The sequence below is a fragment of the Halyomorpha halys genome, unplaced genomic scaffold (genome assembly GCF_000696795.3).
Source record: "Halyomorpha halys isolate HHAL.00 unplaced genomic scaffold, Hhal_1.1 Scaffold1300.1, whole genome shotgun sequence".
Taxonomy (NCBI): Eukaryota; Metazoa; Arthropoda; class Insecta; order Hemiptera; family Pentatomidae; genus Halyomorpha; species Halyomorpha halys.
This window is the reverse complement of record NW_027105571.1, coordinates 220,969-234,800: the sequence shown is the minus strand read 5'-3', so window position 1 is coordinate 234,800 and position 13,832 is coordinate 220,969. Positions and strand designations below refer to the sequence as shown.

Below are 13,832 nucleotides of genomic sequence, written 5' to 3'. Positions count from 1 at the left end.
ATAAAAACTTAATTTGGTTATATACATTGTCCCAAATAATTTTCTTTAAAAAAAAAAAAAAAAAAAGTTAAACCTAGTAAGAATTACCTTATTAAAAATAATAATTATGGAATAAATTTTATTTAGTATTAATCTTCCTTATGAATGAATTAAGATTTGTTGAATGGAGAATGTGGATTTGATAAAAATAATTTTTAGTTTTATGATACGACAGCGATACTAAACCGCAAGGCGCTCAAGTCCTCCGGGAGAAATAAAGGGCGCGCTCTCACATTTCCACTCGGCCGTCTTTATTATCTCAACTTCACACTTTTTTATTAAATATTTATGTTTTTAATTTATTTATAAGTCCTTATTACTAACTCAATAATAATACAGTAAAACCCCTCTTAAAGAACACCCCTCTATAGCGGGAGTCCCTCTTTACAGACAATTTTATTAACGTCCCGAACATTAAAGAGCATACTATATGCATACGAACCCCTCTATTACGGAACCTTTCCACTCAGGACACGGACATCAAGTTTATTATTCATCAATATATTTCACTGCTCTGTAAGATAAATCTAAAAAAAGTTTTGATTTTTTTTTTTTACAAGAAATTGTATTATTATTTTTTTTCGGAGTTACCAGGTATTACAGCAAAGTATAAAGAAGATAATAACTACATTAGAATAAAAATATAAACAGTATAACAAGAAAGAGATGATAACAAATAACTCAAATAGTAAATAAACTATGTATTGTACTTAGCAGGGCTTCATCATGACTAAAAATTTTCAAACAACTAAAATTAAGTAACAGAGTAAGAAAATAAGATAACATGAAATAAAATTAAACTATGATTTGGTTAAAAATTATGTGAAAATCTATGTAAAAATGAACAAAGCAAATTATTTTTAATTTTATGAACTATCACTTATTCTAAATCATCTCAACTATAGCTTAGTATAGTTTTATTTCATGTTATCTATTAGTTGTTTGTATATTTTTTAGTCTTCACGAAGCCCTGGAAACTAGGGCGAAATGTTGGCATATAATAAATAGTTTAGTTAACATTTGAGTTTTACACTCAGTTAATCAATAGTCTTCCGAAAATATATTTATGAAAATCAGACTAGTAAGCGTATGGGAAAAAAAAAAAAAAAAAGTATGCGTATGTTAATAATAAAATTATTTTTTTGTTTAATTGTTTTAAAGAATTAGTTCATTTTATATGTTAAGATTTCATTATTCATATATAATAAATAATAGTATATCTTTTAACGTTCGCCTCTATATAACGGAAAACCCGCTTAAGGGACAATATTATTAACGTCCGAGCCAACCTCTGTACTCCGGACGGGGACACTAATTTTATTTCTCATTACAACTTTTCACACTTCATACAACCTAACGCGATGCTCGCATTACGCAACTTACGTCCCCAAATTATGAGTAGATTGGTGGGCTCTGTTCAAGTAATAGATAATTTCCCCCACCCCCACCCCCCTAAAAACTAAGATCAGAATAGGAGAAAATTTTGAAGAAAACATTTCTATTTTTCCGTTGCTTTTTAAATACATGTAGGGTTCATGAGGTAGGAATAACAAATATTAACTTTTTTTCTTGGAAAGAATACAACAGTTAACAAAAGATAAGGAATTCGTAAACACGTGCAATCGGTAAAGATCTTCTTGTCTCAGCTTTTCTTAACGAACACCTTTGTATAGCGGACAAGATCATCCCACGTGAATATAGAATTTTCTTTTTCTTATACTTCATTACCAGATCGGCTCAGTTGGCCTCACGTGGTTGTTATAATGGTTTGTAACATTTTATAGCAGTTGATAGTGGGGGGGGGGGTTATAGTCTCGTGCAAGAGCCTCCCCTATCTATTTGCAGTGATATAGCTATTAACTATTATAATTAAAAATAGTAAAGATCAATTTTAAAAAAATAAATAAAATAATAATCTAGAGAAAAAAAATTAAATTGTGCTGAAAAATAATTAGAGAAGAAGAAAAGAAAAACAAATTAAGTAAAATAATGATAATAATAAAAATAAATCGATAAAGAGTTTATTTTCCACCATATATCGATTCCACGATGCAATTGGCTGTTTGGTACAAACCATGGGAATCCACTGGGGTTCTCAGAATCTTCTTTTGGAATGCCTATATTTTTTTATAAATAAACTTTATCTCTGGATTTCTTTCTTAATAATAAAATGGCGTATAAAGCATAAGCGTGCTGGCATAAAGTCATATTTCCAAGTTTTTTTACTTCTCGAAAGTCCCTACTTGGACAGAAGGGTGAAAGTTTTTCTTATCCAGTAAAGAGAAAAGTTGCTCCAGAATGTATTCAAAGACTGAGATAGGAATTGGAAGAGGCAGGTATTGGCGGTGAAGTTGGTGTCAGTTGTGATGCGGGTCAGGTTCGATAAAGCTCCCGGTCGTAGTAACTACTAAATCTGAGAGCAACATCTCTTAGGGCTGGTTGGACCATCACAGTTTAAACTACGATCAATAATTATCTCTTGTACCACGAAAGTTAACCTTCAAATCTAGCGTTAAACCTTACCGGGCAATGATAGCTGGTTTAACTTAGATTTAGTGCAAATCCATGTTTAAGTATGTAACCACACTAGGAACCTTCCACAGTTCCAGTTGGATCTGTTATCTTGCCAAAGTGTATTGTATTATAACGTATCTTTTCAAATTCAATAAAATGGATTTGATCAGGCAATAATGGAAAAATAAAGTATTCCATCCTCGACCGATTGTAAAAAAAATATATATATATATATATGTATCGAAGAAAATTATGGTTTGACATGGAGAAATGTATCTAAAATAATGCTTTGAATTTTTTTTTGTTTAGTAAAAAAATTTACAAAATATTACAACTTAAGTGACGATACATAAATACGATAATCTATTTTAAATAGTTCGAGATAAATACGATAGTTTTTTTTTAATATGATCCCTTTCCTGGCCATTTCTGACTGGCTTTGGGGGGGGGGGAGGATTTCTCTACTGGGCATCACTCTATTCAAACCATGTCGAGGAGTCAATTTTACATTTCTTGGGTCCGCCACAGAAATAAAAGTCAACCCCCAAGGCCGGATTTGAACCGGCGCCGCCGCAGTTCCAAGGCTGCAAAGACCATCTCAACTCCCTCAGCTACAGACAGCCCTGAGACAATCAATTTGTACAATACCTTCTAAATTTGGCTCCTACTCTTCAGTATTCCTGATTCAAAGTTACTCTGAAACCCCTCTTTTTCCCACCCCTACCCCCTTCAAAAAACCTTTTGATCCCCCTCTGAATAAAGATATTAAAATTTTACAAGACATTTAAAACAAGCGATACCTATAATCATTAGTGAAGTTTATAAAAGAAAGAAAAATACTTGCTATGCTTTCTTAATTATACAAAGATAACTTTGTAATCCCTTAGGTACTATACATGTAAAGGTTTATAGCCCTGTTAGTGTCGGTTATAAGTTACAGGATAAACTAGATAACACACATCTCTATTAGTTTTGTCGGCAAGTGTTATAATTTAATAGTTCATAAGAGGCTGTAGGGAAGTAAGCAATTTGTGGGAAAATATGAGTTATTTCATAATACTTATTTTTCTTACTAAGAATGATTTATGAGTAAACTTAATTTAACAGTAATTAGATAGAAACTATATTTTTTAATTTATTTTATCTGATAAAATTTTTCATTAAGCTAGAATAACTTGAAACCACTCAATCATTTTTTTTTTTCAAACCTGCTTTATGTCCTATATTACTGTATTCTTTATAATCCAAGAGCTCGGTAGAAAAAAAAGTCAGTTACTTCACCCTAATTTTTTATTACTTAAATGAAATCTATACTGAGTTCAATATTTCAAGATTGAAGATTCTGCCAAGTATAGTTAGGGGAATAAAAAATGGTGGCTGTTTCAAAACGTTAAAAAATTTTCATTCCAAGCTCCATATCTTTAAAACTACCTACAACACTAGAAAATCTGATTGAATTATTTAAATTAGAGTACATTTGCTAAAATATGAGCCCTTATAGAGTTGTTCAATAGTTCCCGAGATACAAGTTGTTTTTAAAAGCAACATTTCATTACGAAATAACGTTAGTGAATTTATTTTGAGAAAACTATATCTTAGGAATGATTAGACCTACAAATTTCTATTAACACTTAAATAAAAGCTAGTTGATAATTATAAAGTAATTTATGGTCCTTATCTTTGTAGGATATCTTTGTAGTAGTTTTTATGATATTTATATTTCGGACAAAATTTCTGCAAAATTCATGTTCAGATCGGAAATAACTGTCTTTTTCTCCTCTTGGGCTCTTGGACTATTAGCAATATGTATTCCGTCCAAGATTACTTCTTGCACTGTTTATAAATTATATAAACTCTACAGAAAAAAGAAATCGGAAACAATATTAGTGATTCTAAAGGATTATTACAAGTTATTTGTTTGTTTTTGTGGGTAAATTGATCAGTACGGGGCAGGCTAGAAATATATACATTGAAATAACCCCTTCAGGATCAGAGGAGGGGAGAAATAATCAATCCTGGGAAGGTATCGTATAGAAAGATGATTATTTGCTTACTAGCTTAATAATAGGGAATATTAAAGACAGGAATAATAGGGAACGGTTTTATTCTTAGGTGAGTCTTTGGTGTTCTATACTTAATGCTATATTCAATACTACTCAGAGGATGTAGACAGAATGGTACATGCTGTACTTACAATGACAAATATAAAGGTGATAAATTTTCCTTAAAAATTATTGAGTATCTGATTAATAAATCTCAATGTAAGATAGCTTTCATTAATAAATATATACTTTCATTAATAAATATATCTTTCATTAATAAGTATTTCCACATTATATTACTATTTGGTAACTAATCAATACATCATGTGAATGATTCGTATGGAGTAAATAGTTGGATGTTATATTTAAAAAAACAGTAACTTCATCTTAAGACGTCATCCATAAGGGTACTTTTTTCATTCATAATTTGAATACCTTAGGCATTTCCATTTTCCTTTTTAACTTATTTTCGTTGAAAGAATCTTTTTATGAATGGGAGCATATTCATATTTATTCAATGTAATTTAAAAATATATTATATTAATACTTATATTACATATGCAAATCTACGATTACATGTTTATCCTACAAAACCACTATTTCACACACCTTTATTTTTTTTTTTTTGTAATTGTTAAATGATGAGAGAGTTAAATTATCAAATGAAAATCAGAATATTTATAAAATTACGATGAATTATATCTTACTGATAATTTAAATTTTAGTGATAACCAGAGGATGAATAAATATTAAAATAATTGGAGAAGATGGTTGGGGGGTGCAGTTAGCAAAAAAAAAAATAAATAAGCAAAAAATTATTTATTTATGCTGACCACACCTCCTGACCATCTTCTCCAATTATTAATCTACAGTCAACTATCTACACCTCGTTATAAATATTAAAATAAATTATTGAGGTTTTAATAGTTGCCCATAGATTGATATGAGAAGATGGCCAGGAGTGATGTCAGTAAAGATCCATAAAGAAACAAGATTTATTTATTTGTGCCGACGTTTCAATCTAAATTTCAAGCCTTCATCAGAGCCAAAAAACAAAACATAGTTAATTCAGAGAAACATAAAAATGATAACAAAAAAATTTGGAAATATACATAAAAATAAATTAATTGCTGCAATATTTATCTTCTATTAGTATCAACTACTATCTACTTAATTTATTGTTATGTATATTTCAAAATTTGTTTGTTATTATTTTATTTATATTTGTATGTTTCTCTGAATTAAGGTTGTTATCTCATTTTGTTTTTCAGCTATGATGAAGACCTGAAATTCAAGTCAAAAAGTTTAGCACAAATAAATAAGTCTTGTTTATTCTTGTATCGTTGCTGGCAGTGCCCCTCTCCCCCAACCACTATCTCATTAAAATAAATTATGTCCTAAAAAATGGAATTGAATTAATGGTATAAGGTTGACTCAGGATTCAGTATGATAAACATATAATTGTAGAACTGCAATATAGCAACAAACATATGTACTAAAATAATATATTAGTTAATTATGTTAAGTAAAAATGAAAAACATTAGGCTAAACCTCCGGAGCTTCTGTTATCTTAAATAAGCCTATTATGAATGAGCCAGCCTGAGGTATTCAATCTGAATTCAACAGTTAAAATTAAAACAGTCCATTTACAACTTAATATTTTTTTCTGTAACTACTGGATTAAAAAGTTAGCGTGGATAAAACTATCAGACTGTAAATGAAATTCCGTTTCTTACAAAAGCAAGCTAAGATATAGGTTTTTATTACTTTCAACTCACTCACTACTATCTCAAAAAGGATTCCCCTCCTCCCCAATCAAATTTAATATTAGCGATTTGGCAAATAAATTACGAGGCTTGAGGATGGAGTCGACAGGGACTATGTAAGTTTCCTTAAACTTTTGCTAAATGTTTTTCTAAAGCTATTATTGTATTTCTTTGATTAACATATTTTTCTCTATCTTTGATGTGTTTACTATTATACTTCTTTCTCTATCTTTTTTCATTATTAATTCTAATCGAGCATGCCTTTTGCATTTATTTTTCTTATGTAATTAGCCTTATTTAGTATGCTACTATAAATCTAATCGAATGGTAAGTAAAAAGCTTGTTAACTATTTTGTATGTAGTATTTGCTTTTGCCTATAACATTATATAATAATTGTTAATATCTTTTTTTAATGTTTTTTTATATATTAGGAGAATATATTTTTTAAATATTGTAATTTGTGATTATTTTTATAGATTTAAATTTATTGTTTATTAGTTTACAAAAGAATAAAATATGTTTTAAAATATTCTAATAGAATTTATTTAATTAATTTTAAAATACGTTAAATTGACTAAATTATAAGTACAGTTGAACCTCTTTAGCCTCGTAATCAGTATGTGAATTTTCTCATTTTAAAGAAAAACTTTTATTTATTAAAACAATGGAAGGTTTAGTATTCTGATAGATTGTATCAGGTATATGGTGAAATAATCAAAGACCAAAACATTTATTTCCCTTTATTCACCAAAGGAAATTGAAAATGCAGTGGGATCCTTTGACTAATTTTTCCAGTTATCATATATTATATTTTAGGTATTATTTGTTTTATATATTTTCAAAAGAGAGAAATGTGGAGGAAAATAAAGAAATTGAGGAAAAGTCATAAGAAATTATGTTTTAAAGTAATTATCTACTCTCAAAAAAGAAATTCATAATATATTAATGAAGAAGTTAAATGATCTCAAATCATATTAAATTAAGTTATAAAATGAGGTATACGGTCTTAAATCATAGTAACTGAAAAAAAAATTATCTTTCACAGTTAAATTTTTTGTTAATTATAATGTTGTACCTCCTGGTTAGGAGTCACATACCTTAATTTAATTGTATCTTTAAAAATTCATATTTCCTAAAATTCTTTTCAAAATTAATGCAATCAACCCTAAAAAAATCAGGGAAGTCAAAAACTTTAATTCACAAAGTTACCATGTTTTATGAATGATTGCCTCAAATATTATGAATAATTCTTCTCTAATCCAGATGAACCCTCATGATAGTGAAAAACGCCATAACAGTTATAAATGATGTATAACTAACAAAATAAATTATAAGGATTATTTCACAATATACCTAATATAAAGATTATCTTTTGTTATCATATTAGTATTCGCTAGATTGAATGAAAAGACCCCATTATAAAGTTGGTACCTGAACATTCAATGAGTTGAAAAGAAAACAATGCATGAATATTAGTGCTGGACACCTGTATAACCTTGTGTTCAAGAAACAGTACTTCCTTTCCAATTAGCTATCAAGACCTTATTTTTATAGTAAATTTTAGACATTTACTATAACTTTATTCTTTTAATTGTTATTAAAAATTATATTTTATTGTATTATATATCTCAATTTTATCCCAGAAAGATTTAATTTTATAATATATATCTTCAGTGATAAGTATATTCTAAAATATTATTATTCATAACTCAATAAGTAAATAAACTAGGTGAATGCTTCTAAACAATTAGTTCCTATATACATAAATATATGTGTACATAATAATTGAAGATGTATGAGAAATAAAATGAATAATTAAATATAGATGCACATTTTACTAGAATAAATAAATTTATACAATTTTACATAAGTTAGGGGAAAAAAACAACAAATTAATTTTTTAAAACATCTTAAAATACGCAAATAATAAAAATAAAATAAATAGAGTAAATAAGTAAAGAATTAGATATTTTATTTACACAATGAAAAGCTAGTCAATTATGTCAAACATGAATTTTTAAATTAATGATAACTTAAAACTAAGTATGTAATAATATTTATTGTTAAAATTGTAGGGAATAAACCTTGAAGGTGGAGTAGAACTCTGAAATGTCAGTTTGTTTTGTTTTTTTTAAAGAAAAGAGAAATACGGAGTGTACATTAATAAACATTTTTTTAAAAGTACTCATCACTAAAAATTTATATTAATTTTGTATTCATATACATTTTAGTTTAAAATATTATTTTATTATAACCAGAAGAAATTTATATTTGTTTTGAAACTGATCTATTTATTATAAACCCTTCAATCAATCGTGTTCATTTTTTATTTGTTTTTTACTTTTATTTTTAATTGATGAATTTACTAACCCTCAATTACCTTTTATGTAGCCCACCTATTTCATTTTAAATTAAAACAATCATCAGAGGTAGAAAATGAGAACATTTTTTCTATAAATAAGAGTTCGATCATCCATTTAAATTTTTATTTTTCATCCCATTAACTTGACAGGTTGATTTAAGCAACCCATTTATTTGTCTTGCATTTTAGTGTTCTGAAGTAATTTATTTTTGATTTTTATTAGGTTTTATAATTCATAACCACATAAATAGACACAGAGTTAAATAAAAATCATTTTATTCAGCATAACTTTTATACCAAAGATGGGTTTTTAAAAATAAGAATCAAGAGTTCATGGTTTGCCAAAAAAAAAAGTGCTCACCAAATGTTTTTGTGGATAAAAATTGTATTTGATTCTGGAATAAATGTTATTTTAATTTTTCATAAGAAGTTTAAAATTAGTTGAAAACTTTTTATAAATTTCGATTTAATATTAGCTCCAGAGGATCAGTCAATACTGAACTCTCTGCTGATTCTGTTGAAGATATGATATTTTTAAGACAGAGGTTCAACTGTATAAAAAAATATTAATGAGTAATCCAATATAATTAAATAATAAATTTTATAATTTAAAAATAAATTTGACTAAATGATATGGATTTTCAGCATGTGATATGAACGTACATAAAAGATGCAAAGAGAGCGTTCCAAACCTTTGCGGCTGCGACCACACAGAGAGGAGAGGAAGAATAGAATTAAAGATCAGTTGCATCAGCAACAAGTTGGATATAGACAGTGAGTTCATTATTATATTAATTCTTTATATTTCATTAATTATGCATCTCTTATACTTTAACAATTACATACTTATATTTTTATTTATTTATATTTACAAATATCACTTAAGCTGTACAAGCATCATTCTAGGAACATTTCGTTTCGATTTTTGTTTTGTTGGATATCTATAAAATAATTTTTACTTCAACATGTCTCTAGAATGAAAAATTAATTGTTATTAATATAAGATTGTAGTTTGTTTTTTTTTTCGGACTAACAAGGTATGATAGTTTGAGCAATGATTGGAAATTCAATTAATAAATTTAATGAATTCTGATCATAGATAAATAAAAAAAAATTATTAATAACATATAAATATTTTGTGACTATCACTATTTCATTTCATATTATTATAATTTTTTTTTTGCATAGGAATACAAATAAGCAATTGAGAGAAAATATTGTTTTAATCTCTAACTTTTATACTGTTTATGTACTTTAGAAATTATATCAATTTATTTTATTTAATTTAGGTTTGATTTGACATATATACTTTCTTTTTAGTTCGTCAAGGAAAAAATTTGATTCCAATGGATCCCAACGGTCTTTCGGATCCATACGTCAAACTCAAACTAATTCCCGATGCAGATAATGTCAAGAAGAAAACTAAAACTATCCGCTCTTGTCTCAATCCTGTTTGGAATGAAACTATATCCTTGTAAGTAGCCGTAGATATATAATTCCTGTGTTTTTTATTGATTATTTCTTTATATTTGGTTAGGCATTAATTTGTTTCTGTTAGCTTCCATTCCACACAATTTGGAAACTTTTATGCTTATAATTAATACATACTCACAAGATGTTTGGACACATAGAAAGGAGGAGTAGAAACAAAACCATACAAGTTACTTTCCATAATATGGCTATTAAAATATTGTAAATTAAAACAACAAAATTGTTGGAAAACACTGTAAATGGGTACTGTCAGTGTTACCAGGCTGAAAACAAGTAATGACCTTACAAAGGTAAGACTCAAGTCGGAAATTCAAACTTAAACAAGGGAATGAGAACTGGATTGTGATTGAATGAGATTGAACTGGATTGAATGAGAAATGGATTGTGGAACTGGAACAGAGGTAAAATGAGTTCTGAAAAAGAAATCTAATGCATTTGAACATTTTCCTTCTCTTATCTTAAAAGGCTTCAAAACTGGAAAAAATATAATCTTGCAAAATCTAATGTAGGCATATCCATTTTCTTCTTACAAGCTCTTGAAAATGAAAACAATATGATAAAGGGTAATTGAATGAGAATCGGGTGGTTTTTGACGATTTAAAATAATAATGTTTAGTGATTTAAAAAATAATGAAGTAATAGCTTATAATATATCTGTAGCTAATATATATCTGTCGAGGTGGTTCTGTTAGATGTTAGATGGTTCTGACTCCAATTGAAGATTAGTTTAGATCAGAAAGCCTCAACAATGTATGTTCATACAGGTTTGATAACTGGTTAGGAGAAGAATGGACAGGATGAACCTTATGTAAACTAGTCCTTGAAGGATGGAAACTTTGCTGTAGGGAATGGATAAAATTCCTTACGAAAGGAATAAAACGTATAGGATGAGAGATCCAGAGAAGGCACTCACTGCTTACTCACTACTTCCTAAGGAGGAGAATCCCCAGTAGGGAAAATTCGCACTTTGGTCTATCAGGTTGCACTACGTCAACTTTCTGGGATATTAAATACCATTGAGAGATCTCATTTGTAAGACATTTGCTTTTAGTGGATCACTTGATTCTATTGTAATATTTATTGTTTCTAATTATACATGTATGTATATTACAATATATTATATGATTGTTACATGTGTTACATTAAAACATATACAAGAAATAGTACAAATATTAATATACAGCATTTGCCTGATGACAGTTCACGTGGTAGCAGGTAGGTTGCGTCATACTGGTGGATAGTGGTTTTGGCGGCTGTAGTAGTTACATTATAGACCAGCAGAGATAAGTTTAGATACAGATTTATACAAAATATTCATTTTTGGTAGAACCACCCTAATTCACCTTTAGATAATGTCAACAAAATGTCTTTTTGTTTTAGTGAATTGAAGGCAGAAGACAAAGATAGGAGACTTTTGATTGAAGTTTGGGATTGGGATCGAACTTCCAGAAACGACTTCATGGGTTCACTTTCTTTTGGGATTTCGGAGTTGATCAAGGCGCCCGTTGAGGGCTGGTTCAAGCTCCTAACTCAGGAGGAGGGCGAGTTCTACAACGTACCTGTTCCTGAGGAAGGAGCCGATTTGGCACAGCTCAAATCACAAATGCGTGTAAGTATATTCATACCTTTTCTTATTATTTATATTAAAATTATATTTCTCCATTTCTTTTTCTATTAATGATAGTTTGATTCCCATTTTAATTAATAGAAACCCCTGTGCCATTTTTTATTTTGCTCAGTCAACATTTGCCAAATTAGGCTGGTGATATCAGGACTCATAAAAACAAGAATACATAAATGGATCTTTTTCAAAACATGAGAAAGATTTCTTGGAGTCATGTGCTGTATCTAGTTTAATGGGTCCTTTTTTTTTTTTTTTTAATTTTTTCTATACTGATATTCTCAGCATGAATAGGTGAACCATTGGCCAGTTAGTTATTTACAGAAATTTAAGAGACTTAAGTCTATGAATATTCCAATTGAACCCAACTATGCTATAAGAAGCCAGTCAACATTTTGGTACAATTGTGATAAATAACATAAATCAATCAATTTTTTTCATTTTTCTCTGAAAACCCTAAGCACAGCATTGCTGTATATGAACATATGATATAGATTGTGCGAAATGAAAATTCTTGAAAAATTTATCAGTCTGTACAAACACTATTTTACAATTATGTCGATTGGTTCTCTATTGTATATTTGGGTTCGATTATATCCTAAAAATTGTTTTTGTCTCTTTTTAAATTTTTATTATTATTTTATGACATTTGTTGTTTATCCAATTTTTTAATCGTATACTTTTTTCTAATTTAGTTTTCATACTTACCCATGAGAAAATTCTTGGACTGAAAGTGAAAATGAATTTGTTTTATATTTTTTGATACTTAATTAAATGTCAATTTAATAAAAACAGTTCTTTTAGAAAAGGTAATATTCTAGTCTTTTTTGTAAATTTGACCCCTATTGAAAAACATTAACTCTAGATTTATTCAGATTACCAATTTGATGGATTTCAATTTTCATATTGAAGTTACTGAAATTATTAATATTTCTTAGAATATGTTAATTTTTATTGTTTTAATGATATGAAAAAAATTCAAAATTTATTTCTCATTAAAATTGCTAATCTTGAAAATCTTTATATATGGCTTACTTCATAATAGTGCTAAGTGCGTTTCCATTAATTTTATGAAATATGCAATTAAAGGTTAGCAAACTTACTTCACAGCACCCTTGATTAATGTGACAAAATAAATTTTTTCTTTTTAATGAATTTCTTTTACTTTATGAACTTTTAAAGATATTTTGTCTAGTACTTTTGTAGTTACTCTATTATTTCCTTTTTGAAAAGTAAATTATTCTTTCAATACCTAAAAATCTAGAGTTAAAAATATTAAGGTGTTGTCTCTTTTAGTAATTCCTGTAGTCAAAGAAAGTAGTTTTGAAATTTAAAAAGTAGAGTGGAAAATTTAATTACAATTTCCTCTAAATATCATAGGAAATGTTTCATCATACAGAAATTAACTTATTTCCTCTTAGCAAATATTACTTGTGTTTTGTGTAATATCCATTTAATAATATTATGCAATTTAATATCATAATTAAAAACCCTTTTTGAAAGCGTATATTGTTATTATTTCAGCTTGTGAAAAATATATGTTAGTCTACTAGTTTCCAAAACTATTGATCTTTATTTTAAAATTTTAAAATAAAACATTTTGAAACAGATTTTCCCATTTAATTTTAAAATTCCAATCTTAATTTTAGTGTCACAGCCTCACATTTATTTAAACTTTACAGGCTATTAACCCCAAGTCAATTTAACACAATGAAAATCAACCTGTATTTGTCACTATAATATTTAATAATAAATTCTATTCTTCAAATTTTACTATCATTTACTTATCTCAATAATATTATATATTGTGTTTTTTGAAATAGGTTAAATATTGTTTTTAATTGTTGAGGTAAAGAAAACTTCCAATTAGAATGTCAACTATTCAGAGATAATGTCTAATACAGAGCATTGGTTTGTACTACGAAGATAAATGAGTACACCACTAGTGCAAGACATTAATTTAAATATTTTAATTATACAAAAAAATATTTTTAG

The 13,832-nt window shown here is 27.8% G+C and overlaps 1 protein-coding gene across 5 annotated transcripts in view; it reads left to right on the top strand.

Moving 5' to 3' along the window:
- Pkc53E (Protein C kinase 53E) overlaps nt 1–13,832 on the top strand; it is a gene marked incomplete at its 5' end in the record, with an annotated part of 95,988 nt that overhangs the window by 64,338 nt on the left and 17,818 nt on the right. For all 5 annotated transcript variants that reach the window (XM_014434074.3, XM_067052063.1, XM_014434071.3 and 2 more), the window contains 3 exon segments: nt 9,371–9,499; nt 10,046–10,199; nt 11,597–11,825. In XM_014434074.3, coding sequence (XP_014289560.3) covers nt 9,371–9,499; nt 10,046–10,199; nt 11,597–11,825 — 512 coding nt within the window.